Source organism: Drosophila willistoni (genome assembly GCF_018902025.1).
Source record: "Drosophila willistoni isolate 14030-0811.24 chromosome 2R unlocalized genomic scaffold, UCI_dwil_1.1 Seg167, whole genome shotgun sequence".
NCBI lineage: Eukaryota > Metazoa > Arthropoda > Insecta > Diptera > Drosophilidae > Drosophila > Drosophila willistoni.
This window is the reverse complement of record NW_025814050.1, coordinates 3,988,531-4,012,613: the sequence shown is the minus strand read 5'-3', so window position 1 is coordinate 4,012,613 and position 24,083 is coordinate 3,988,531. Positions and strand designations below refer to the sequence as shown.

At 41.0% G+C, this 24,083-nt stretch overlaps 8 protein-coding genes across 8 annotated transcripts; 4 read left to right on the top strand and 4 right to left on the bottom strand.

Annotated features, from left to right (window-relative positions):
- Window positions 1-2,725: 2,725 nt before the first annotated feature.
- On the top strand, window positions 2,726-3,884 carry LOC6644053 (uricase). The gene is made up of 2 exons (XM_002066691.3): window positions 2,726-3,299; window positions 3,361-3,884. Exons 1-2 carry the CDS (start codon window positions 2,726-2,728, stop codon window positions 3,843-3,845), a joined length of 1,059 nt encoding a protein of 352 aa, XP_002066727.1. The 3' UTR covers window positions 3,846-3,884.
- LOC6644052 lies at window positions 3,868-5,007 on the bottom strand. Its single transcript, XM_002066690.4, has 2 exons — window positions 4,692-5,007; window positions 3,868-4,643 (listed from the first exon to the last, which is right to left on the bottom strand). Exons 1-2 carry the CDS (start codon window positions 4,915-4,917, stop codon window positions 3,961-3,963), a joined length of 909 nt encoding a protein of 302 aa, XP_002066726.1. The 5' UTR covers window positions 4,918-5,007; the 3' UTR covers window positions 3,868-3,960.
- A 125-nt stretch (window positions 5,008-5,132) lies between these two features.
- Window positions 5,133-6,317, bottom strand: LOC6644051 (uricase). Its single transcript, XM_002066689.3, has 2 exons — window positions 5,727-6,317; window positions 5,133-5,665 (listed from the first exon to the last, which is right to left on the bottom strand). Exons 1-2 carry the CDS (start codon window positions 6,280-6,282, stop codon window positions 5,181-5,183), a joined length of 1,041 nt encoding a protein of 346 aa, XP_002066725.1. The 5' UTR covers window positions 6,283-6,317; the 3' UTR covers window positions 5,133-5,180.
- A 5,372-nt stretch (window positions 6,318-11,689) lies between these two features.
- On the top strand, window positions 11,690-14,713 carry LOC6644050 (bromodomain-containing protein 7). The gene is made up of 3 exons (XM_002066688.4): window positions 11,690-11,879; window positions 11,953-14,283; window positions 14,348-14,713. The coding sequence occupies exons 1-3, from the start codon at window positions 11,822-11,824 to the stop codon at window positions 14,614-14,616; spliced, it is 2,658 nt and encodes an 885-aa protein (XP_002066724.1). The 5' UTR covers window positions 11,690-11,821; the 3' UTR covers window positions 14,617-14,713.
- Window positions 14,714-15,732: 1,019 nt separating this feature from the next.
- Window positions 15,733-16,986, bottom strand: LOC6644049 (SUMO-conjugating enzyme UBC9-B). The gene is made up of 2 exons (XM_002066687.4): window positions 16,860-16,986; window positions 15,733-16,738 (listed from the first exon to the last, which is right to left on the bottom strand). The coding sequence occupies exon 2, from the start codon at window positions 16,693-16,695 to the stop codon at window positions 16,216-16,218; it is 480 nt and encodes a 159-aa protein (XP_002066723.1). The 5' UTR covers window positions 16,696-16,738; window positions 16,860-16,986; the 3' UTR covers window positions 15,733-16,215.
- A 233-nt stretch (window positions 16,987-17,219) lies between these two features.
- Window positions 17,220-17,758, top strand: LOC6644048. Its single transcript, XM_002066686.3, has one exon. The coding sequence runs from the start codon at window positions 17,315-17,317 to the stop codon at window positions 17,726-17,728; it is 414 nt and encodes a 137-aa protein (XP_002066722.1). The 5' UTR covers window positions 17,220-17,314; the 3' UTR covers window positions 17,729-17,758.
- Window positions 17,759-18,109: 351 nt separating this feature from the next.
- On the bottom strand, window positions 18,110-18,901 carry LOC6644047 (60S acidic ribosomal protein P1). The gene is made up of 2 exons (XM_002066685.4): window positions 18,696-18,901; window positions 18,110-18,493 (listed from the first exon to the last, which is right to left on the bottom strand). Exons 1-2 carry the CDS (start codon window positions 18,765-18,767, stop codon window positions 18,224-18,226), a joined length of 342 nt encoding a protein of 113 aa, XP_002066721.1. The 5' UTR covers window positions 18,768-18,901; the 3' UTR covers window positions 18,110-18,223.
- Window positions 18,902-19,244: 343 nt separating this feature from the next.
- Window positions 19,245-22,931, top strand: LOC6643918 (DNA-directed RNA polymerase I subunit RPA2). The gene is made up of 3 exons (XM_002066684.4): window positions 19,245-19,438; window positions 19,509-21,008; window positions 21,073-22,931. The coding sequence occupies exons 1-3, from the start codon at window positions 19,370-19,372 to the stop codon at window positions 22,870-22,872; spliced, it is 3,369 nt and encodes a 1,122-aa protein (XP_002066720.1). The 5' UTR covers window positions 19,245-19,369; the 3' UTR covers window positions 22,873-22,931.
- Window positions 22,932-24,083: the final 1,152 nt, after the last annotated feature.

Sequence of the window (24,083 nt, the reverse complement as noted above, 5' to 3'; positions counted from 1 at the left end):
CTCGAATTCAGATGGGTGCGACTTTAACGTTTTCACTTTGCCGTCCGCGCACACACAGTTTGCACTTTTGTTTGCGGCTCTTTAACAAAAGACTTTACTTGTTTAACTCGAAACTTACAGCCAAACTATGGGTCATCCAGCCTCATTTCCAAACTTCCATTCATAAGTGAACTCTTTTTTTACTCACATTTTCTCTGGTATTCGTTCGCCGAACTTATCTAAAGACTAGGTCCAATTAGTGGCATTCCAAATGCTAGAGCAGTTGAGATAAAAGTACTTGAAGGTGCCAAAAGCCTATCATAAAAATAAAAGAAAATTCTATCCAATTTTATAATGAGTCATAATTCTGCAATACGCCCCCCATAATGAGAATTAAGAAGCTTTAGTTAAGTATTCATAAAGATATTGTAGTTTAGTTTGTAGTTTATAAATAAAATACGTCACCTTAATGGTCGAATTAAGCAAAAAACAAAACATAGAGAACCATAAAAATGCGTCCATTAACTGCCGCCCATTGAAAGTGTCGTAAATAACCGCCAAACATGACTTATATAACTTTACAAAAAGGTTAAAACAAATATGTGTTGTAGGTACATATTGGCCTTTGGTCGTGGGAGCGTGAAATATACACCAAAATAAGCTCCCTTGCATATTTATAAAGTCACTTGAAAAATAGCAATATTTCCAAAACTACTAACTGTAGTTCAATACGGTATATTAAGAAAATGAAGAGGAAAAAGAAACAAAAATAATACAAAAACAATTGGCGTAATCCAAACTAACGGTACTTTGTTTATCGAATGGTCGCGAGTTTTTACTGTTGCATATTTATAAAGTCACCTTTAGAATTAGAGCTTTCTGATGCAGTTTGAGATTAGATTTGGATGAGTTTGGACGAATTAATTAAGAAAACCATAAATTTGCGCAAATGCCTCGTGGACAATCTCTAAGTGATATTGAAAAGGGCAAGATTATAGCCTTAAGCGATAGTGGTGTCAGTGGTCGAGGTATTGCTCGTCAAATTGGGCGTAGTCAATCCGTTGTCCGAAACTTTTTAAAAAATCCATCTTCGTATGGCTCTATAAAGAGAACTGGTAAAAGGCATCTCGACAAGCGAGAGGAAAGGCAAATTGTGCGAAACGCCAGCAACTCCTCAATGTCACTATCACGTTTGCGTTCGACAAATGGCCTTAATGTATCGCTTTCCACGATTTCCCGGACTCTTAAACGTTCCGGAATACTCCGGTATGAAAAAATGAAGCAAGTTCCCAATCTATTGGCACGTCATAAGACTGCCAGATTAAATTTTGCATTAGGCAATTTGAGTACAATATGGAATGAGGTAACCCCAAATCAAGGATATTTTAAACTCGACAGTTTTTAAGCAGTTTTTTTTTAGATGATTTTTTCTGACGAAAAAAAATGGAATTTGGATGGTCCAGATGGGTTTCGAAGCTATTGGCATGATATTCGGAAGAAACCACTTCAATGTGCCAAGAGAAATTTTGGTGGTGGAAGCATTATGGTGTGGGGAGCATTTTCCATAAGTGGTGTCCTTTCATTAGAAGTGGTATCATCACGAATGAAAAGCGTTGATTACATCCGTACTTTGGAAAGTAGTCTGGTACCATTTTTAGATGAAAATGGCTATGCACGACATACTTTTCAGCAGGACAACGCGAGAGTCCATGTCAGTCGGGAGACTAAAGCATGGTTTTCCTCCAAAGGAATCAAAGTTTTAGAGTGGCCTGCCTGTTCTCCCGATCTAAATCCCATGGAGAATCTATGGGGGATACTCACACAGAGAGTATATGCCGAAAATCGCCAGTTTTCAACTTTAAGTCATCTTAAGGATGCTCTTTTCGATGAGTGGGCGAAAATTGATGCCGGTTTGGTAGCTAACCTTATTGGAAGTATGCAAGGGCGCATAGAAAAGGTTATTGGCTCCCGAGGCGATGTTATTTGTTAATTAAAATTGTTTTTTTTCAGTTAATTTTAAGCTACAGTAAAAATAAGAACAGTGACTTTATAATTATGCAACATTAAGACTTAGCTTAAGTGTATATTTAAAAATACCGTTAGTTTGGATTAAGCCAATTGTTTTTGTATTATTTTTGTTTCTTTTTCCTCTTCATTTTCTTAATATACCGTATTGAACTATAGTTAGTAGTTTTGGAAATATTGCTATTTTTCAAGTGACTTTATAAATATGCAAGGGAGCTTATGTAGCTACATACATATATACATTCAGTCGTGTGTATGATCTACATACATATATTCAACTTGTTGAATCTACTTAATTATCTTAAGCGGCACACGACTTGAGAGATAAAGAAGATGTTTCTGATAAAACAGATGTTCCTAGGTGAATTTAAACGATAATATATTATACATATATTTATAATTAATTATAAATTCATTTGTAGATTCTGTAAGAGCATTGACTATTTTAGATATTTTCTTGGAATCTTAAGATTTACAACTTATGATGAACTTAAATGTTAGAATGGGATCAAAATTTGACACTTGTTTTTCTGAGATTATCAAAAAGTGTCAACAAGATACGTAATTCGGGCGCGAGATCTTGAATCATCGTGGGCTTCATCAGCTCTCAGCAAATTCTGAAGAATTGTTGTTTGAAAAGCATTATCTCTTGCATTATCTGCATTTTGGGATATAAAAGCAAAACGTTTTACAATATTTTGAAATTAGTTAAAACTCAGCGATGTTCGCCACACCTCTTAGACAGCCACAAGCAAGTGGAAGTACAGACAAGCTCCAGAATCATCAACAGGATACACCCTACCAGTACGAGATCACAGATCATGGCTATGGAAAAGATGCAGTTAAGGTTCTACATGTCAGTCGGAAAGGACCAGTGCACACGATTCACGAATTCGAGGTGGGCACACATCTGAAATTGTACAGCAAAAAGGACTACTACCAGGGCAACAACTCCGATGTGGTGGCCACCGATTCGCAGAAGAACACTGTCTACTTGCTGGCCAAGAAGCATGGCATTGAGAGTCCAGAAATGTTTGCCCTGCTTTTGGCCAAACATTTCCTCAACAAGTACTCGCATGTGGAGGAGGCTCATGTGCACGTGGAAGCCTATCCCTGGCAACGTGTGTGCCAGGAGGAGACCAAGACCATGTGGAATGGAAAGGGTGCATGCAACGGCGATCCCAAGCTGGGTAACTGCAACTTCAGTTCCATCGATGACCGCCAACTACACAACCATGCGTTCATTTTCACCCCAACGGCTCAGCACTACAGTGATGTGGTCATGCGAAGGAATGGTGAGTCCCTAGAGAAAAAACCAAAGTCATCTTCATCTCGCTAATCCTCTCCTTCGTTTAGATCCCAAACAAACCGTCATCAGTGGGATCAAAGGCCTCCGTGTACTGAAGACCACCCAGTCGTCGTTTGTTAACTTTGTCAACGACGAGTTTCGTTCGCTTCCCGATCAATATGATCGCATCTTCAGCACCGTGGTGGACTGCTCCTGGGAGTACTCCGATACCGAGTCGGTAAACTTTTCGCGGGCTTGGCAAACAGTTAAGAACATCATCTTGAAGAACTTTGCCGGCGATCCCAACATTGGTGTCTCCTCCCCTTCGGTCCAACACACTTTGTATCTCAGCGAAAAGGAAGTGCTGGATGTCTTGCCCCAAGTTTCCGTCATATCGATGACAATGCCGAATAAGCATTACTTTAACTTTGATACAAAACACTTTCAGAAAATCGTTCCAGGCGACAATAATGAGGTGTTCATACCTGTGGATAAGCCACATGGTACCATCTATGCACAATTGGCTCGAAAGGATCTCAAAAGTAAACTCTAAAATAAAAGTTTTGATTAAAATATTATCTTAAACGTAAACAAATAAGTCTTTCAACTTTTATTTTTATGCTAGAAAAAGTATTTCGAAAATGCCTTTATTTAAATATCGAGATGGTTCACCAGCGACCGCGCCTGGTTTTGGGTGGAGCGATGGCAAGCTGCCGTTTCAGAGTGACTGCCCCAGAACGTAGCACTGGATGACTCGCATGCGACTTACTAGGCGCCATTGTATGGCGACGGGTCGCCGCCGAGTTGGACATCTTATGTGTAGAGGGACGCGGAGCCCGCTTAAGTTGCTTGGGTTTGGCAATGGAGCTGCTCTTCCTTGAGATGGTGCTGTTGGTGGCACTAAACAAAGTGCGGGTGGAATTGAGACTCTGCAGGGATGTGTCCAGTTTGTTGCGTATCCGATCCAGATCCATGCGCATGCGTTTTATGTCCAAGGCAATGGTCTGCCTGTCGTGCTGTAATCTCTTGTGCTGCAACAGCATATTCTCCAGCATAGACTTCTGCTGCAACACCTCACGTATCCGTCGTGTGTCCACAAAGTTCTTGCAGCTGCCACAATTGTTCAGGCCTCGCTTCAATAAGCGTTGCGCTTTTTGGTCGAGACTGGCCTTGATGGCTGAAATGGGCAATACGCCGCCAGCACCGCCACTACGGGAGCCGGAACCGCCACCCTTTATACGCCCTTGAGCGGATTTACTGCGCTGCTTGCCAACTGATCCAGCTCCAGCACTGGGAATCTGTGCTATGGGTGCTGGTATGGATGGCACAGACTTTCGAGGTGGTGGAGTGGCTGCAAAAAAGGTCAGTTGGTGTCCATTTCAGTCCCTGATCAACTTACCCTTTACTGTCGAGTGAACATTGGCCACCACGCGATCGCAGAGCTTCCTCACATCTCCAAAATAGTGGGCAGTCGGATTGCATCGAGACGCTGCAAACCTCAGCACTGCCTTTTCCTGCTTGGTGGCCGTTGCCAGTTTGCGATTTTGTCTGTTGTTGTCACGCTCGTGCAGAGTGTCTCTCAATTGGTTTTTCAGGATGTGATTCAAGGACAATCGCTGGGTCATCTTGAATTTCACTCAAAATTTAGAATTTCGAAGAAGAATGCAAAAAAAAATACCAAAAAAAAAATTAAAAACAAAATTTGTAGTGTCTTTTGAATTTAGAATTTTATATTAAATGCCTAGCCACATTTTTCCTAAAACTTTTTGCTTTCGTTTAGGCCAACTTTGATGTGAATGAAAATACGCAAATAAATTGTCATTTTATATACAAATGCATATACTTTTCTATTTACTTTATTTTTTATCATTGTTAATTACATTAAAACTTATAGACGACTCCTTAAATCCTTTCGAGCCAATTGTGCATAGATGGTACCATGTGGCTTATCCACAGGTATGAACACCTCATTATTGTCGCCTGGAACGATTTTCTGAAAGTGTTTTGTATCAAAGTTAAAGTAATGCTTATTCGGCATTGTCATCGATATGACGGAAACTTGGGGCAAGACATCCAGCACTTCCTTTTCGCTGAGATACAAAGTGTGTTGGACCGAAGGGGAGGAGACACCAATGTTGGGATCACCGGCAAAGTTCTTCAAGATGATGTTGTTAACTGTTTGCCAAGCCCGCGAAAAGTTTACCGACTCGGTATCGGAGTACTCCCAGGAGCAGTCCACCACGGTGCTGAAGATGCGATCATATTGATCGGGAAGCGAACGAAACTCGTCGTTGACAAAGTTAACAAACGACGACTGGGTGGTCTTCAGTACACGGAGGCCTTTGATCCCACTGATGACGGTTTGTTTGGGATCTAAACGAAGGAGAGGATTAGCGAGATGAAGATGACTTTGGTTTTTTCTCTAGGGACTCACCATTCCTTCGCATGACCACATCACTGTAGTGCTGAGCCGTTGGGGTGAAAATGAACGCATGGTTGTGTAGTTGGCGGTCATCGATGGAACTGAAGTTGCAGTTACCCAGCTTGGGATCGCCGTTGCATGCACCCTTTCCATTCCACATGGTCTTGGTCTCCTCCTGGCACACACGTTGCCAGGGATAGGCTTCCACGTGCACATGGGCCTCCTCCACATGCGAGTACTTGTTGAGGAAATGTTTGGCCAAAAGTAGGGCAAACATTTCTGGACTCTCGATGCCGTGCTTCTTGGCCAGCAAGTAGACAGTGTTCTTCTGCGAATCGGTGGCCACCACATCGGAGTTGTTGCCCTGGTAGTAGTCCTTTTTGCTGTACAATTTCAGATGTGTGCCCACCTCGAATTCGTGAATCGTGTGCACTGGTCCTTTCCGACTGACATGAAGAACCTTAACTGCATCTTTTCCATAGCCATGATCTGTGATCTCGTACTGCGAATGAGTTGGGTTCTGGCTAAGAGAGAGGCTTGATGCTTTTTGCAATGGCTTGACGAACATGATTAAAGACAATGCGATTAACAAAACTCCATTGGCCTTTTTATACAATTTTCCAAGGTCTTTAAAAACAGATTTTTTAGCAAAAGCAGAAGATCCGGTTTATTATTGTCAACTGATTCAATAACAGAATCTTGGCTTTTCTAAACTTCTATAGCCAAAAAGATTTTGATTTATATTATGGGCTTTTTTAGCTTCCTCATGCAAATTTTTGGTAAACAGAACAACAATTTCGCTGGAAGCGGATAGAAGCCTTATCTAAATCTTAAGTTGTTATTAGGTATTAATGCAAACAAGTGCCTCATTCTGAAAGCTGCGGTGCAGCCTTCTCAACAAAGCCCTCTATCTAGATTTTGCATTGTTATGTTTATCAAAGCATTAAAGTAGAAAAATATTTTGTTATTGGGGGATCTTCTTGATATTTTGATTTTTATTCCCTTGCACAAAGGGTATATTCATTTTGGTCAGAGGTGTGCCACGGAAAGAAGAAAGCGTCGCCGACCATACAAAGAATACATATCCTTGATCAGCAGGCCGAGACGTATAGCCATGTCCGCCATAGACTGTAAGAACTACAAAGTAATTTTGAATGTAGGCTTTTACATATATACTGCAGGGGTTGTATATCTCGGATTCAGCCGGATCGGACCACTATATCATATAGCTCCCATACAAACGGCCTTTGCCGGCCCTTGACTTTGCTCAGGAACAGTAACTTTTCTCAATAACTTCGTTATTCTCTGTGCTATTGTGAAATTTAATTTATCCCATAAAGGATTGTGCCAAATTTGATCGAGATCGCTCGCTTATATCTTATAGCTCCCATAGGAACGATAGTTCAAAATCAGTGACTTGTCAATAACTTCGTTACTTTTGAAGAAATTGTCGTGAAAATTAATGACTATGCTAAATTTGATCAATATCGTCATTGTTGGCCCATTATATAGTCATATCATATAGCTCCCGTAGGAACAATCGGTGGTAAACTGTGACTTTGTTCAAAAACTTCGTTTCCTGTGCTAAAATTGGAGGCCAAAAATTCGAATTTTTAGGTAGGAAAAGTGTTACAAAAAATTGCAAGGGTATACAAGCTTTGACGCGGTCGAAGCTAGCCCCGGCCCTCTGGTTTTATCTCAAATTATGCCTTTAAGTATTTAGGAAATCGTCCTAAAAGTTTTTTCTTTAACTCAAAACACTTTAGGATATATGTAAGTATGAAATTTTGTGATTCAAACTTTTAATGCGTTTTTTGACGGCAAAGATACAGCACCTAATTCTGAACCGATTTCGAAGAAAAAAGTACAATTGACGAAGAATGGTCCTTACATTCAGCAATTTTGGATTCTATTTACTAGTTTTTTTTACTTAGTTGCTTAAGAAGGCCTACAAATAATTCCGCAATTTTGTCATTTGTTGTTATTATACCCTTGCAAAAAGGGTATATTAATTTTGGTCAGAAGTGTGCAACGCATAGAAGGAAGCATCTCCGACCATATAAAGTATATATATTCTTGATCAGCACGACGAGACGAGTTCAAATAGCCATGTCCGTCCGTCCGTCCGTCCGTCCGTCCGTCCGTCCGTCCGTCCGTCCGTCTGGATCAACGCAAACTCCTCCTAGACCCTAAGAGCTACAGAGCTGAAATTTTGCATGTAGGCTTGTATATACTGCAGGCGTTGTATATCTCGGATTCAGCCGGATCGGATCACTATATCATATAGCTCCCATACAAACGCCAAAGTCACGAACAGTGACTTTTCTTAATAACTTCGTTATTTTTTGAGCTATTGTCGTGAAATTTAATATTGGTGAGTTAATTACACATATAAACGACTATGCCAAATTTGATCAAGATCGGGTGACTATATCATATAGCTCCCATAGGAACGATCTTTCGAAAACAGTGACTTTTGTCAATTACTTCGTTACTTTTGAAGCAATTGTCCTAAAAATTTATATTTCTCAGTTTAGCATAACTATTAATGACTGTGCCAAATTTAATTAAGATCGGGCGACTATATCATATAGCTCCCATAGGAACAATCGGTGGTGAACAGTGACTTTGATCAATATGTTCGTTATTTCCTAAGCCGTTCTTTCGCAAACATTAGACCTTTTACACAAAAAACTTGCAAGGGTATACAAACTTTGACGCGGTCAAAGTTAGCCCCGGCCCTCTGGTTTTTATTATTTGTTTGAATTTGCCTATCCAAATACAGAGTTTGGAGGCCCAGTGTCCTTGATTTCTCGAAGAGAGCAGTCCTAAAGTAGATGAAAATTTCAATAATTACTTTTCTGAGTAAAATTAGAGTTCTATTATGTTCCTTAAGCATTTTTACGTACACTTTAAGTTTAATAATGTTTTAATGAAAAAATTTACTTGGATTTAATGGATTTCATCATAATCCTTATTTCTGTATTCAAAAAAAGAGATTAAAGATGATGATTGACAAGATTTTACAAAATATTTTTTATTTAATTCAAGAAACATCATTAAATTTAAGCATTTAAAAATGTTTTTTTCGCTCAAAATAAAACCTAAAAATACGACTTCTGTGTTCAACATTGCCAAACATTTGTGAGGAACATTATAATTAACTATAATATCCCACACAACAAGCCAGCAACAACACAATCAAGCGGTGCAAAGGATGCACCAGATACAAGATACAGCCGAGACACAAACCAAACGTACGATATACGACCGAACCCGCTGCTGATGGATCGAACCGATTCAGTATAAGTAGCATACGATCAAACGTGGCCAGTCGAACCACACGCAACCGCCGGTGATTTCGTACAAGCGGGAAGATGCGTGGGAAGCATAATGCAAGAAACCGATATACACACACATGCGATGGGCAACCAAGTCCAACATGGCTCGATCCCATGATTTCGATCGAACCACATGCGACCGCTGGCAATTTCGTACAAGCGGGAAGATGCGTGGGGGGCATGCATGCATTATATGAAACGATAATGGCTTGTGGATTGCCTAGGGGAATATACGAACCGAAGGGGGAGGGATGAACGATGGGGGAGGCCCTCTATCTGATAGATACGACATACGTATGAAAGTGCATTGCAGGGGAAATTAAACGAGTGCACACAGCACGCGTGCATCGCGACCCATAGCACTTTTTAGCATAGCCATTCTTCGAATATTGCCGGTAAGCAGAATTCGCCGGAAGAGGCGACCCACTTCTGACACGGTCCCAACGCCGCTGCCAACAGCACGCGTGCATCGCGACCCATAGCACTTTTTAGCATAGCCATTCTTCGAATATTGCCGGTAAGCAGAATTCGCCGGAAGAGGCGACCCACTTCTGACACGGTCCCAACGCCGCTGCCAACAGCACGACGCCGCAGCCAGCGCCCTATGGGCATCTCGGGATATATTTAAGGGACCACGCTCGACAGAGCCGGCAGTCTTAGTTTAGAAGGCAGTCTTAGTTTAGACGTGGAACTAATTGACTCAAGTCTACAAGTCATGATCAATCAAGGGAGTTTTTAAGGCCTTACGAGTAACCTTAAAAGCTCAGACTAGTGAAACAAACAAGTGAAAGGATCAAGAAAAGTCAGAATAATTTGAGACGGCCTTACGAGTAACCTCTCAAATTATCCTGTAACCAGCAAGTCCTTGGAATAGGACTAAGACACCGTGTTTATGCAAGAATCGAGTAAGGTCAAACTGCTCCAGGACAATTCCCAGCATATTGGAAGGTACAAGGATATATCCTGTTACCGAAACACCAGGAAAGAGGTCGGGACTCCTCTAAAGGAAACTTGTCATATCCAACCAAGCCCATAAACAATCGTAAATAAACATACCACCAAGACAAATCAATAAACAAACCTGTTCTAATTTCACCGGGGCACAAAATAAATTTTGTTGTGCCGAACCTAGCCCAAGAGATAATTGTAAATATCCCGAAGGACGAAAAGGATCGTTACACATTTTTGCATATCCTTAAAAGGAAATTGAAAGATTACCCCTCTAAATAGTTTTTTGTTGTATTTGTCATCAGAAGACTTCGCTAAAGAATCCAAAATTGTAATGGCCATATCTTCGTCGCTAAAAGTAGTTGGTGTTATGATTATATTTATTAGTTATATATATATATAAATATATATCTTTCATAAACAAAATGTTAATAATTGTAAATGTAATAATTTTTTAAAATAGTTTAAAGTGATTAAGCGTTCCTGCTCTAAACAGCTTAACATTAAAAACAAAGCAACAACAACTAGGCGTAGTATTGATATTTAATGAGGCAATATGAGGGAAACCCCAACAAGTGGCCATAAATTGATAATGATCATCATCAGCGCTCGAAGGCAAATAAAATGGTGAAATAAGGAACGCCAACATGAACGGAGTTGATCGGCAAGTGGGACGCAGCTGATTACTTAAAACTTAGCTACTATAAAAAAAAAACACTGATTTGACTTCTCCTTACCTCAAATATAGTATTTTCTCTATTGTCTGTGGCAGTGACACAGTGATTGTAAGGAAATGAATTTGCTTTATCATTTTAAGAATATTAAACTTTTTGTACGACATTTCGTTTCATCTGTTGTTAGGTCAATCGACATCTTTCTCCACTGCAATGGCTCTGGACTCATGCGAATACAATCTGAGAAAAATTTCAAGAATGCCGAGATGCTGGCATGAACGATCCTTTAATGTTAGAAACTCCACTACGCCTGCTTGTAGCCTACATCGATAAGGATAGAAATTAAACTGTCCCAGATACACACGCTCCACATAGCTGTGGGCGAGGACAATGTAGTGCGTTTGTCTTATGAAGTAAAACGATTTAACGACGTAAAGGAAATAAGAAGAAAAATAGTCATTAAAAATTCTACTGTTTCCCTTTTTATGTGAAATTTAATATTGGGTAATGTTTTGTTTCCGATATTGCACTATACTGTAAAATATTTATAGTTTTCTCATTCAAAAGTTTTGTTTAAATCTAGCTCTGTTGTCATTACATGCTCTGACAATGAGTTGGACCCATTACTTTATACAAATGTATGAACATTGTCTGCACTTTTTGTAATTCCAACTAAGAATTTTATTCTTTAATTAAAAAGAAAACTCTTTTTTTTTCATTGTTTAGTGTTTGAGGACATGTATCGCAATATTTAAAAATAGTCAATTTCAATGTTTTAAAATTTTACTCCGACTGCACTCCCAGCCAAAATGACTCAGCCCCTAGGACTTCCGGCTCAGACCTTCGGACTCGCGGCTCACCTTAACACTTCCGGCTCAGCACTTTTTACTCAGCCCTTAGCACTTTTAGCTCAACCTTAGGACTTGGACAGTTCGAAATTATCGAATTTGTGCGACTCAGTTGTTCGGCGATGGCATCACTATTTCAGAGTTGCCACAATCGATAAAAGAGAGTCGTCTATCGATAGAAATTCACAAAAGCTGAGCTGCATCGTCTGAAAAAACATTTCCATTTATAACATAATAATAACCAAGCAAACGTTTGTTGTTTATTGTGAGTTGCTTATTGCAATTAGGCTTACGCTATGGGGTCTTCTAAGAAGCATAAGAAGAACAAGTCGGAACGGCGTGAGAAGTACGAAGGTAAAATGATTTCAATCGAAAAAAATTGGACTGTCCCGTTCTAACAAAAAAATGCCGCCTATTTTGTTTGTAGAGTATAGCCAGCATCAGGATCCTAAACAACTGCAACGAGGACTGAAGCTCATCCTAAAAGTGGGCTCCAATGCCACACCGGAATACAATGCGGCGGCACAGTCACCCCCCACAGCGGCAGAGGCCATGATGTCGCCGGAGCCGGAGGATGAAATGCAAATGCAAGGAGAAAGTGGAGCGGGAGCAGCGGCACCTGGAGCTGGGAGCAGTCATCATCGCCACAAGAAGTCCAAGAAGAAGAAGAAGAAAAAAGAAAAGGAACGTGAGAAGAAGCATCATAAACATCATCATAAGGAAAAACGCCACAAGAGCCGAGAAAGAGAAAGGGAGAAGGAGAAGCATAGACAAGATGACAATGAAATGGAGGACGACGAGATGGACGAGAGTGTGCATGTGAAAAATGAAGTGTCGACCGTTGCAAACGATGAGAATGACTCTAGTCAAGATGGTTTCAGTTTCATGGATGAGGAGCAATCACAAAATATTCTCTATTATGCGGGAATAACCACGGATAATTCTCCATCCAGTTGTCCAGTCAGCAAACCCATAAAAGCATGTAAATTGGACGATTCTCCCTTGGCCTCGCCATCGACCACCACAAACACAACCATTTCAACGCTGGCAGCTTCACCCACCAAACCATTGCCTGAACTCATTATACCTTCACCTGGAGTGGGAGGAACCGGCGGATTGAGTGGTGCAGGTGGCGGGCACACACCTAAAACCCCACAAAGCCAGGCAGGCAGTGAGTCTGGACGAGAGCCACGCTCTTGTGTCTTGAAACTGAAGCAACAGAAATCGCCTTTAAACAAATTACTGGATCACTTGCTGCGCTTCCTAGAGAAACGTGATCCCCACCAGTTCTTTGCCTGGCCCGTGACCGATGACATTGCTCCCGGCTATTCGTCGATCATAACCAAGCCCATGGATTTCTCGACTATGCGGCAAAAGATCGATGATCACGATTACTCTGCCTTAAACGAGTTCACGGATGATTTCCGTCGCATGTGCGAGAATGCCATTCGATACAATCATGTGGACACAGTGTACCATAAGGCAGCAAAACGATTGCTTCAACTGGGTATCAAGTACTTGCAACCAGAAAATCTAATGCGAAGTCTTAAACCCCTCTCTGGTTACATGCGGGAACTGACAGCCAAGGAATTGGGCTTCGAAATGGCAGCGTCGGCGCATGATTTACTTAACTATGATCATCACCATCAGCCCAATGATTCGAATAACGAGGACGATGATGACGAAATGGTAGGAGCCCCTCCCACACCTGCCCAACTGGAAGAGGAGGAACGCAAGCGTCTCCTGCGACTGGAGAATGCGCCAAAGACGCATTTCGAACCGTACGTAGACGATTTGACTGGCGAAGAGATCTTGAGTCAAGTACAAACTGCCGCCCTCAAGGCTAAACAGCGACTAAAGGCCCAAAAGAAGAGTGCCCATAAAATGGGTTTTCTGCGTCAACATAAAGATGGCAGCACCACCTTAAATCTCCTCATAAGCGAACCTAACGAAGGACCCGAAAGAGTTGTGACCATTGGAGATTTGGTGGGTAAGCTGCAAACTGGCAGCACCCAACTCCAGCAAAGGCAATCAGATCCCAGGAACATAGTGAAGACAGTGAAACCTCTCAATTACGGAACCTTTGCCAGTTTTGCTCCAACATTTGACTCTCGGTTCTCCACTCTGAGCAAAGAAGAAACCCAGCTGGTTTTGCAGACATACGGAGATGCCTCAAGTGCCGAGTACGCTGAAAGTATTCTCCAGTTCACCAAGGATTCCAGCTATGGCACCCACATAGCCAATGGTCTTTTAGACATTTTGACAAATGGGGAGCATAGTAAATCACTTGATGAACTTTACAATATGCAATTGCAAAACCACGAGCAGCGAGAAATGGACAAATGTTTCCAGTCGCGTGTTCCCGAGCAATCTGCCAATGATATTGAATTGGAGTATGAAAAATATAAGAATGTCCGATTCGATTTTAAGCGCTTGCACTCACTCCACGATGATTTGGGCATTGACATGAGTTTTCTCAATCAAATGGAAACCGATATGAAGCAATTTGAATTATCTCGACGCATGCAAGAGCATTTGAGTAATAATCTCACCCTGATTGAAAAATTGAGACTTTCACAGCAGGAGAGGCTGTCGCAGCCGTTGCCTAGTCACTTGGGTTTGATACCTCAGCCCGGGCCGGAGGAAACTCTAGTGGCCCAACAAGTCCAACAGCAATTGAGTGAAATGGCCAAGAAGCTTCCCCCTTCAGCCATTGCAGATCCCTATTCGTTGCGCAAGGCCATGGGAATGTCTTATGGTAAGTTAATGTGGTTCGCTTCCTTTTCTGAATGATCTCTAGAAGCTCTTTTCTCTCTTTATAGCTGGTTTGCCTCCTCTCACACCCTCTAATGCTGCAGCTACCATACAATTGCCTGAATTACTGCAACAGCCTGTGGCCCTGCCACAGTCGTTAGATATAGATGCTCATGTTGCTGGTGGCAGTGGAGCTGGTGGTTCTGCTCCCACTGGAGGCGGTGACTTGGAGAATGAGTTACGAGAATTCCTGGAAAGCGGCTCCGGCCTGCACCCGTCCACTTTGCATCCAACCGATGATGGCAACAACATTGTGGCCCAATTGCTGCTCAATTAATCTGTTGCATCCGTAGTTTTAAAAGATTTTAAACATAAATTATTTCTATACCTCTCTTGTACACTAAAATAAAGATTAGGTTTTTACAAATATGAAACTTTGTCCTCTGAAAATCAAAATCATCCAAATTAGCACGTCTTCCACACTTAAATGAACTTCCAAGTTTGCTTTAAAGGAAAACGTTTCAATTTAAACAAATGGAATCAAAAATGTTAATATATTGGGAAGATAAAGTTAAAAATTTTTTTGACCATTCTAAAGGCTTATCATTTAAGAGGGTCGTTTGTATTTTTTAAGCAAACAATACGAAACAAATTTAAATCAATGATTTATTAAAAATTACTTAAATCGTCCTGGCATTCTTGAACAATTGATTCGTTGTTCCATCTTTTTTTTTGTATCTTTAGAAATTGTAAGAAAATTGTGGCAGCATGAGGTCGAATTTATGGCTTATAAATAAGGCTGAATTCAAATGATTGTATTGTTTGATTAAGTTGTCATAAAAAAAATGTTTATCTTGAACAGGAAAATTCAGTTTAAGCAACTTGAGGATAATATACAAATTTCAGGTTTTTACACTTTATTTACAGTGGAGGTAAAAAATTTGTTGACCTTAAATTCCGATTTCATGCGATTTGATGTGTTAATTTATAACGTTAAGTTGGCGTGGGCGTACCTCTAACGGGTTTTTAAAGTGAACTTTGATAAATAGCCTTAAAATTCGGACCCGGCAAAAAAAAGACAAATTTTCAAAATTTGTAAAATTAATTGTACGTCTTTGGACCCTAAGGAAAAGTTTTGGGTCTAGTAAAACTAAGAGCACAAACTTTCAATTTGGCCCCAGTATCCAATTTTTATGGTCTCCCTTAATCAACTCAACGTTATAAATGAACGCATCAAAACTTTTCACTAACATTATATAAAAATTGCATGAAATCAGAATTTAAGGTCAAAAAATTTATGTTTAAAATTTTTTGCCGCCACTGTATATACAAAACAAACTGATTTTTGTTCAACATTAGGAACAATGATACTATTAAATATTTAATTCGTAAACTAGGAGTTTTGTACTCTAGTCAAACGATTTCAATATATGTAGACATTTGTAGACGGATATACCCCTTAGATACTTTATTTCATCATTTACTGCAATTGTCAAAATTTTCTCTGACATTTGAAATTTTATACATACAAATTTATTGAAAAATCTAGAAAATTATGACCAAATCTACAAATTAAATATACAATTAGTAATTTTCGCGGTTTATCTTATGTAATGTTTAATGCATTTTTGTTTTCGTTTTTTATAATTTAGTTAGCACTGTTTATTGGATTTTTTTTGGTTGTTTGTCCAAATTTGATTTTTATTCTCGGATAATAGGTAGGGGTAAGAAATTTAAAAAATGTTAGTAAATTTGTGCAAAGCACTCCCGAAAATGCTCTGCTGCTACAGTTGATCATCACTATATTTATTATATATAAGTTTGTATGTGTGTTTTTTGAGTTGAAAGGAATATGTTGGTGTGTGCATGTGTGTGTGTGTGTGGGGGGGAAGAGTGGGTATGTAATGTAAGCATCCTCCTACCGCCTACCGTTAGCCTATTCAGCGGCTGCCATAGCTCTAGCCTGGGCCCGCACGCGTTTCTCATATTCCAAACGATTCTGACAATAGATGGTATAGGCCTCAGCCTGAGCTGGATCTTTGATATTCGGTTCATTCAGCAAATCTTGGATGCCCAGCAAGATCTGTTTGATGGTAATGGCGGGGCGCCAATCCTTTTCCTCGTCGAGCAGCGATAGGCACACAGTGCCCGATGGATACACATTGGGATGGAATAATGGAGGCTCGAATTTACATTTTGGTGGCGATGTGGGATAATCGTCCTTGAAGATCATGCGCAGCTTATAGAGACCACCCTCCCAGGGAGTCGATTTCTTACCGGGAATAGCGCATTCCCAAATCATAAGATTTAGTGTGCCATCTGGATTTTTTGCCGGGCGTGCCACAAATCCAAATGGATGATCCTTTCGCCAGGCTTTGCGTTCTTCACCCAAACGTGTTATAGCAATGCCAGACATCTTGATATTGTTGTTGTTGCCTCTCTTTTATCTGTCTTTCGCTCTGTACACGCCGAACCAAGAAAAAAAAAGAAAAGAAAAATGCCACAAGCGGATTTTCAATATATTATCTGCTTGCACATGTCGCGAACTGTGCATCTTAAAGATAACTTTTGTCTTCTTACTTAAATGCTTAATTGACCAACAATTTGCAAATTTTCCTCGTCTCTTTCTTTTTATTGTTCTAGCGCAATTTTTCTTTTTTTGACGCTTAGTGTCATAGATCCGACGAGGGTTGGCAACAATACTGGCGGTGTCTGTTTCCAGGGTGTCATCACCATTTTTAGGTGAGTATAGATCTGATTTCGATTAAGAAGAAAGCAACATTTGTCTTCTAGCTAAAGGTCTAAAACTTCCCAACGGGATAATTAGCTTCATCACGTTAATATATAATTTTTTTTAAATTTATGCTAAAATAAAAATATTTTGAGAAGAGTTGGCGCCACTGTGCAAGGACTCATATTAACGTTACAATGACATATGGCTACCACAATTTGAGCGTTGCCACACCAAAATTGTCAATGAAATTTCAATTTTTGGATGTCAAAAATTACTTTATTATAATTCTACACAAACAAATATGAGCGAGGAATCCAAATCCAACGAAACTGGCTTTGATAAACAATTTGCTGCCGATGTGAATGGAATAAAAACCGAATTCGTCTTCCATAGATTCGCCAACAAATGGCTGTTGCTCATCACGCAGCTGGGAAAGATTCCCGGCGTATATAGAATTAGATTCGATATTAAAATAAACGAGCGCGTCGTGGGACCAATAGACAATCCGGAATTTCATGTTTCTGTTCCACTTACGATGAATTGCTGCTTGGGCTTGGATTCGGATGAAACCAGGAGCGGAATTCAGTTTCTAGTGAATAGAACAGCCCTAAACAAATGTCCCAATGATGAGTTCGTTATTGGTTTGGGTATAAACCAAATAGATGGCGTTAATCTGCGAGCCATAGCCAAAATCCTGGACGAGGTTATATTATAATAAAGCGAAATATATAATAACAGCTTATAATTTCTTTGCCGTCTTTTATTGTACATAAAAACTCGTACAAAAGTGGGATTCAAAACTTCACATGAATGCTGGTTTTTTTTTTTTTCGGCGCCTAGTCAAGCAGACCGAAATATCATTGACAGACATCAGATTGCTCTTTCTTGGCTTCAACGTCAGCGGGGGCAGCAGAACCACCAGCTGAAATGCGGCCTATACTTGGATTCTGAAGAATCCACGAGCTGGATTCAGCTTAAACGAATGAGTTCGTTATTGGTTTGGGTATATAAACCACATAGACGGCATTGTCCTGGTAGCCACAGTCAAGATGTTGGATGGGGTAACATTATAATAGATATAAAACAAAAAAAATAATAGCTTTTACTTTCGTTAACGTCTTTTATTGTACATTAAAACGTGTACGAAAGTGGGATACAAAACTTCACACTACTGATCGTTGTTTTACAGTAGCCGTCCTGCGTTAGGCGCTTAATCGAACAGACCGAAGCCCATGTCATCGTCAGAGACATCAGATTCCTCCTCCTTCTTCTTCTCTTCCTTCTTGGCTTCACCGCCAGCGGGGGCAGCAGCTGCAGCGGGAGCAGCAGCACCACCAGCTGGAGCAGCACCAACACCGGATCCAATGTTGGTGATCAGGTCCTTGACATTAACGCCCTCCAAAGCCTTGGCGAAAAGGCCTGGCCAGTAAGGCTCAACCTCAACGTTGGCGGCCTTCAGAATGGTGGAGATTTTCTCACCCTAGAACAAAAAACGTAAATAAACGACCGATGAGTATTTCATGTGAGTAATCGTTTCACGATGCACTTAAAAACAATGGTTTATTTTTAAATAACTTGCACAATTAGCAACAATCACATTGTCTATCAATTTGTATTCACTTTTTTCACTAAAAATCTTAGTCCACGTGTGGATTGTATGGCATTCTTCTTCTTCAACTTACGGTGACGGCAACATCGTCATCAACCAGGATGAGGGAAGCGTAAACGCAGGCGAGCTCGGCTTTTGTCGACATAGTGAGTGATAGTTTTGTTTAATTAATTATTGTGCAAGTTGCCAAAAATTAATTTTCGTATTTTTCGGCCTTAGCTCTTAGGAGAACAAGCACGCTGGACAAAATCCTAAACCGGAAAGAGACGAAAAAGGCCAGAGTGGCCAGTACAAGGGAAAATCAAAAATCCCAAACCGGAAAATAAAATGTTTCTGGTCACACTTTATACACAGAGGGCGCTGTTGGTAAAAACGGACCGGTAAATTCAAATATGAAATGTTTTGGGAAATAAATACATTTAAATATAATAAGTGCTTTCATTTAAATAGAAGCCAAAGTAGTTGCTTTTCTAATTAAAGTTATGGTTTTTAAGAGCAAAGATTAGGATTAATTAATTAGCTCATAAATTGGTACTTCTGTTAAATGTTCTGTTAACAGCATCAACGGCGCGCAGTGTTAAACTTATTGCCCATCTCTATTGTTTTTGTTTTCTTGGTAAGCACGTGGATACAGTTTTGGGCAATAATTTTATTTTGAAGTTCGTAAGAATTGATTAATTAAACTCTATTGCGTACGCCAGGACATAGATCCGCATTGACACCAGCGTTGTCCGAACAACAAAAATAATGAAGACCACACCAACATTGACGAATTCGAGGCCCGAATTCAAAGAGATCCCCAAAGAGCTGAACAAGGTAATATCACTTCTGTTTTGACCTGACCAAACTCATTTCCATATAACATTGCCTTTGGGTTATCCTTCAGCACTTGGCCAATCTCGGAGCTCCACATGTCGACTCCTTCGATGAAATGCTTTCAGTCGGACTGGACCATTTGGCCAAACATGTCATACCAATGCAATTTCAAACACCGGCAGGCGAACGCATTTCCCTTAGGATTGAGAGTATTTCCATAGCCAAGCCACAAGCCCCACAGGATGTCATTGATGTCCGGACTCGGGAGATTTACCCCACAGATGCACGGCAACTGCATGCTTCATATATGGGAATGTGCTCCATAAGGCTGGCGTGGCAAGTAAATGGCCTGCAAAAGACTTCCATTAACATGGACTTGGGTGAAGTCCCTATCATGCTACGGTCGAAAGCCTGCAATCTGGGCGGAGCCTCGCCCAAGGAAATGGTCCAGCACGGTGAACATGATAGCGAGTGGGGCGGAATCTTTATAATCCGCGGCAATGAAAAAATTGTTCGTATGCTCGTCCTCACACGCCGCAATCATCCGATTTGTGTAAAACGCTCATCCTGGAAGGATCGTGGACACAATTTCAGTGATTTGGGTGTCCTGGTGCAGACAGTTCGCGCTGACGAGTCTTCCTTTAGCAATGTTTTGCATTACCTTAATAATGGATCGGCCCGCTTCATGTTTAGCCACGTGAAAAGATTATCATATGTTCCCGTTTGTCTGATCCTCAAGTGCCTGATGGACTACACCGATGAGGAGATCTATAATCGTCTTATACAGGGATACGAGACGGATCAATATTATATATCCTGTGTCCAAACTATGCTCCGGGATGTCCAAAATGAAGGAGTGTACACGCACGCCCAATGCAGGAATTTCATTGGCACTCTGTTTCGTTCTCGCATCGCAGAGGTTCCCGAATGGGAACCTGCCGAGGCTGTCACAGACTTCATACTTAGAGAGCGGATTATGGTCCACCTGGATTCCTACGAGGACAAATTCCAATTGATTGTGTTTATGGTGCAAAAGCTTTTCCAATGTGCCCAGGGCAAATATAAAGTGGAAAATGTGGATTCAGCCATGATGCAAGAGGTGCTTCTTCCCGGACATCTGTATCAGAAGTATCTGGGCGAACGGATTGAAATGTGGATGTTTCAGTTGCGCAAATGCCTGCTAAAAAAATTAACCACTCCGGATGCACTGCTCTCCAGCTCCACGTTGACCCAGTGCATGCGTCAAGCAGGCGGCGTTGGCCGTTCCATCGAGTCCTTTTTGGCCACAGGTAACATTGCCTCTCGCTCGGGACTGGGTCTCATGCAGAACAGTGGCCTGGTCATAATGGCCGAGAACATTAATCGGATGCGTTACATGTCCCATTTTCGAGCCATTCATCGTGGTTCATATTTCACAACGATGAGAACAACAGAAGCCCGTCAATTATTGCCAGATGCTTGGGGATTTGTGTGTCCAGTTCATACTCCTGATGGCACACCTTGTGGACTGCTCAATCATTTGACACTAACATGTGAAATATCGAAACGTCCCGATCCCAAGCTGGTCAAGGTGAGAAATATGATGCTTATGGATTATGTCTTCAACTAACTCACATTATCTTCTTTTTTTCCAGGCAATCCCAGCCAAACTCATTGAAATGGGCATGCTACCGCTCTCACATCGTCCTCAACCCGAGTCCAAGTTGTATGTGGTCTTTCTAGATGGTCGCCACTTGGGACACATCTATCAATCGGATGCGACGAAAATTGTCGAGGATTTACGTTATGGGAAAATTATGGGAGAGTTGCCGAAAATGCTGGAAATCGGTTTCATCCCATTCAAAAAGAATGGACAATTCCCCGGCCTCTTTTTGGCCACCAGTCCAGCGCGGATGATGCGTCCCGTGTGGAATTTGAAATGGCAACGAGTAGAATACATTGGAACCCTGGAACAATTGTACATGGAAATAGCAATCGATGAGAAAGAAATGTATCCAGATTTCACCACTCACCTGGAGCTGGCAAAGACCCATTTTATGAGCAATTTGGCCAATCTAATACCCATGCCCGATTACAATCAATCGCCGCGTAACATGTATCAATGTCAGATGGGTAAACAGACCATGGGCACGCCATGCCTCAATTGGCCCAAGCAGGCGGCCAATAAGTTGTACCGCCTCCAGACACCCGGCACCCCTCTCTTTCGGCCAGTGCACCATGATAACATCCAGCTCGACGACTTTGCCATGGGCACCAACGCCATTGTGGCTGTCATCTCCTACACTGGCTACGACATGGAAGACGCCATGATCATTAACAAGGCTGCCTATGAACGGGGTTTTGCCTATGGCAGCATCTACAAGTCCAAGTTTGTTCAGTTGCCCAAGAAATCGAGTTACTTCGCTCGTCATCCGCATATGCCGGAACTGCAGAAATATTTGGACACCGATGGCCTGCCACATCCCGGAACGAAACTCTCCTATGGCTGTCCCATGTATTGTTATTTTGATGGCGAAGTGGCCACCTACAAAGTGATGAAAATGGATGAGAAGGAAGATTGCTTCGTGGACAGCATCCGGCAATTGGGCAGCTTTGAACTGCAGCCGCGGAAGTCAGTGTGCATCACTTTGCGCGTGCCACGGCCCGCGACCATTGGAGACAAGTTTGCTTCGCGGGCGGGGCAGAAAGGCATTTGCTCCCAGAAATACCCGGCGGAGGATTTGCCCTTCACGGAATCTGGCCTCATACCGGATATTGTGTTCAATCCTCATGGATTCCCCTCCCGTATGACAATTGCCATGATGATTGAAACCATGGCAGGCAAGAGTGCCGCTGTCCACGGCAATGTGTACGATGCCACTCCGTTTCGCTTCTCGGAGCAGAACACGGCCATTGATTACTTTGGCAAAATGCTGGAGGCTGGAGGCTACAATTACTATGGCACTGAACGTCTGTATTCCGGTGTGGATGGTAGGGAAATGACCGCTGATATCTTCTTTGGCGTCGTCCACTATCAGAGACTGCGGCACATGGTGTTTGACAAGTGGCAAGTCCGATCCACCGGAGCTGTCGAAGCTCGCACCCATCAGCCCATCAAGGGACGCAAACGGGGTGGCGGAGTGCGTTTCGGTGAGATGGAACGTGATGCTCTCATCTCGCATGGAGCCGCCTTTCTCCTACAGGATCGCCTCTTTCACAATTCGGACAAGACCCACACTTTGGTGTGCCACAAGTGTGGCTCCATTTTGTCGCCCCTCCAGCAGATTGTGAAACGAAATGAAACCGGTGGATTGTCTTCCAAACCGGAAACCTGCCGCTTGTGCGGCGATAGCAGTTCAGTGTCCATGATCGAGATTCCATTCTCATTCAAATTCCTGGTCACCGAACTGAGTTCGGTCAACATTAATGCCCGGTTTAAGCTGAACGCTATTTAGATCTAGATTCAATCCAACTATTGATTGTATAATTTTTAATAAATTTGTTAAAATTAAAATTTTAAGGACGTCTTCTCGGTTGGGAGTTTGAAGTTTTAACTCTTTTTAAAGATATCATTGGAAATCAAAAAGAACTGTTGGAACTCTTTTTTTAATTATGAACAAATTGAAGTACACAACGACACGAGGGCAATTTATAAAGTTTTCGGCCCCCGAAGTTAACCCAAAAAAAAGTAGTCCTGCTAGATAACTCGTTGCAGGATAATTGGATATCTCGTTGCAGGATCGTCTGAAATTCAAGTTCAAGCCAGCTTCAGATTCAGCATAGATATAATCTTAGTCCTGATCTCACTTAGAGTTTTTAGTATTTATTTTTTACAAAATGGCGGCCGTTTAATAATGAAGAATTATATTATGACTTAAATGATTTTGACCATGAGCAAAATGGTGGAAATTCTGCGTCGATTGCGTTTCGTTTCATCAAAATGGGTCCTGAATTAAGGGCTGTATCCCTGTCGCAAGTTCAAAGTTTCGATGAAAACGCGTTCAAAGTTTGAATTTTGCATCACATGAGAAAACATAATATGTCATGAATTATTTCAAATTTAAAAAAAGGATAATATTGCCAATACTCCATCAAATAATTTGAGCTACAAAAAATCAGGAAACTGTTCTTAAACAAATCTGGAACGCAGATAGATCTTAATCGCTTTGAGTCCTTTAGGTAAAGTGTTAATTTGATCTGTCTTTGACCGTAGAGTAGACATTTTGTCCTTGAGTTTTATTTGCCAATCCATCGTCGGACTTTATCTTTAGAGTGTCTTACGTTTCGAATTTGGTTAAACATTAAATGCTGTGTCAAAAGGAAAATTAGAAAAGTATTTGCAATGTTAAATTTATTTTATGTATTTTTATTCATTTCCGTTTCGGTATAATTTCTAGTTTGTTCTCTTCTTTAGTACTAGTTGTTGTGTTGTTGTTTTAGCAATGGTTTCTTGTTAAAGTAAGATAAATTATTTAGATTTATATATAATATATATATAAGTTTATATATATATATATATATATTCAAAATTCGCATATGAAATAAATTTAAAGTCATTTTTGAACCACCACTTTCATCATATCCATTATCATCTCTCTAATCCAACTCGAAATTTCAGTGAATTTCTCTTTTTTTTTCTAACTCTCTAACGAAAACAGGAAAGAAC

Excerpts from the sequence above, each read along its gene's own strand:
- LOC6644053 (XM_002066691.3), top strand. The coding sequence starts at position 2,726 with ATGTTCGCCACACCTCTTAGACAGCCACAAGCAAGTGGAAGTACAGAC. Across the intron at positions 3,300-3,360 it reads TGTGGTCATGCGAAGGAATG|ATCCCAAACAAACCGTCATC; the intron begins GTGAGTCCCTAG and ends TCCTTCGTTTAG.
- LOC6644052 (XM_002066690.4), bottom strand. The coding sequence starts at position 4,917 with ATGACCCAGCGATTGTCCTTGAATCACATCCTGAAAAACCAATTGAGA. Across the intron at positions 4,644-4,691 it reads TGTTCACTCGACAGTAAAGG|CCACTCCACCACCTCGAAAG; the intron begins GTAAGTTGATCA and ends CCTTTTTTGCAG.
- LOC6644051 (XM_002066689.3), bottom strand. The coding sequence starts at position 6,282 with ATGTTCGTCAAGCCATTGCAAAAAGCATCAAGCCTCTCTCTTAGCCAG. Across the intron at positions 5,666-5,726 it reads TGTGGTCATGCGAAGGAATG|ATCCCAAACAAACCGTCATC; the intron begins GTGAGTCCCTAG and ends TCCTTCGTTTAG.
- LOC6644050 (XM_002066688.4), top strand. The coding sequence starts at position 11,822 with ATGGGGTCTTCTAAGAAGCATAAGAAGAACAAGTCGGAACGGCGTGAG. Across the intron at positions 11,880-11,952 it reads ACGGCGTGAGAAGTACGAAG|AGTATAGCCAGCATCAGGAT; the intron begins GTAAAATGATTT and ends TTTTGTTTGTAG. Across the intron at positions 14,284-14,347 it reads GGCCATGGGAATGTCTTATG|CTGGTTTGCCTCCTCTCACA; the intron begins GTAAGTTAATGT and ends CTCTCTTTATAG.
- LOC6644049 (XM_002066687.4), bottom strand. The coding sequence starts at position 16,695 with ATGTCTGGCATTGCTATAACACGTTTGGGTGAAGAACGCAAAGCCTGG.
- LOC6644048 (XM_002066686.3), top strand. The coding sequence starts at position 17,315 with ATGAGCGAGGAATCCAAATCCAACGAAACTGGCTTTGATAAACAATTT.
- LOC6644047 (XM_002066685.4), bottom strand. The coding sequence starts at position 18,767 with ATGTCGACAAAAGCCGAGCTCGCCTGCGTTTACGCTTCCCTCATCCTG. Across the intron at positions 18,494-18,695 it reads ATGACGATGTTGCCGTCACC|GGTGAGAAAATCTCCACCAT; the intron begins GTAAGTTGAAGA and ends TTTTTGTTCTAG.
- LOC6643918 (XM_002066684.4), top strand. The coding sequence starts at position 19,370 with ATGAAGACCACACCAACATTGACGAATTCGAGGCCCGAATTCAAAGAG. Across the intron at positions 19,439-19,508 it reads TCCCCAAAGAGCTGAACAAG|CACTTGGCCAATCTCGGAGC; the intron begins GTAATATCACTT and ends GTTATCCTTCAG. Across the intron at positions 21,009-21,072 it reads CCGATCCCAAGCTGGTCAAG|GCAATCCCAGCCAAACTCAT; the intron begins GTGAGAAATATG and ends CTTTTTTTCCAG.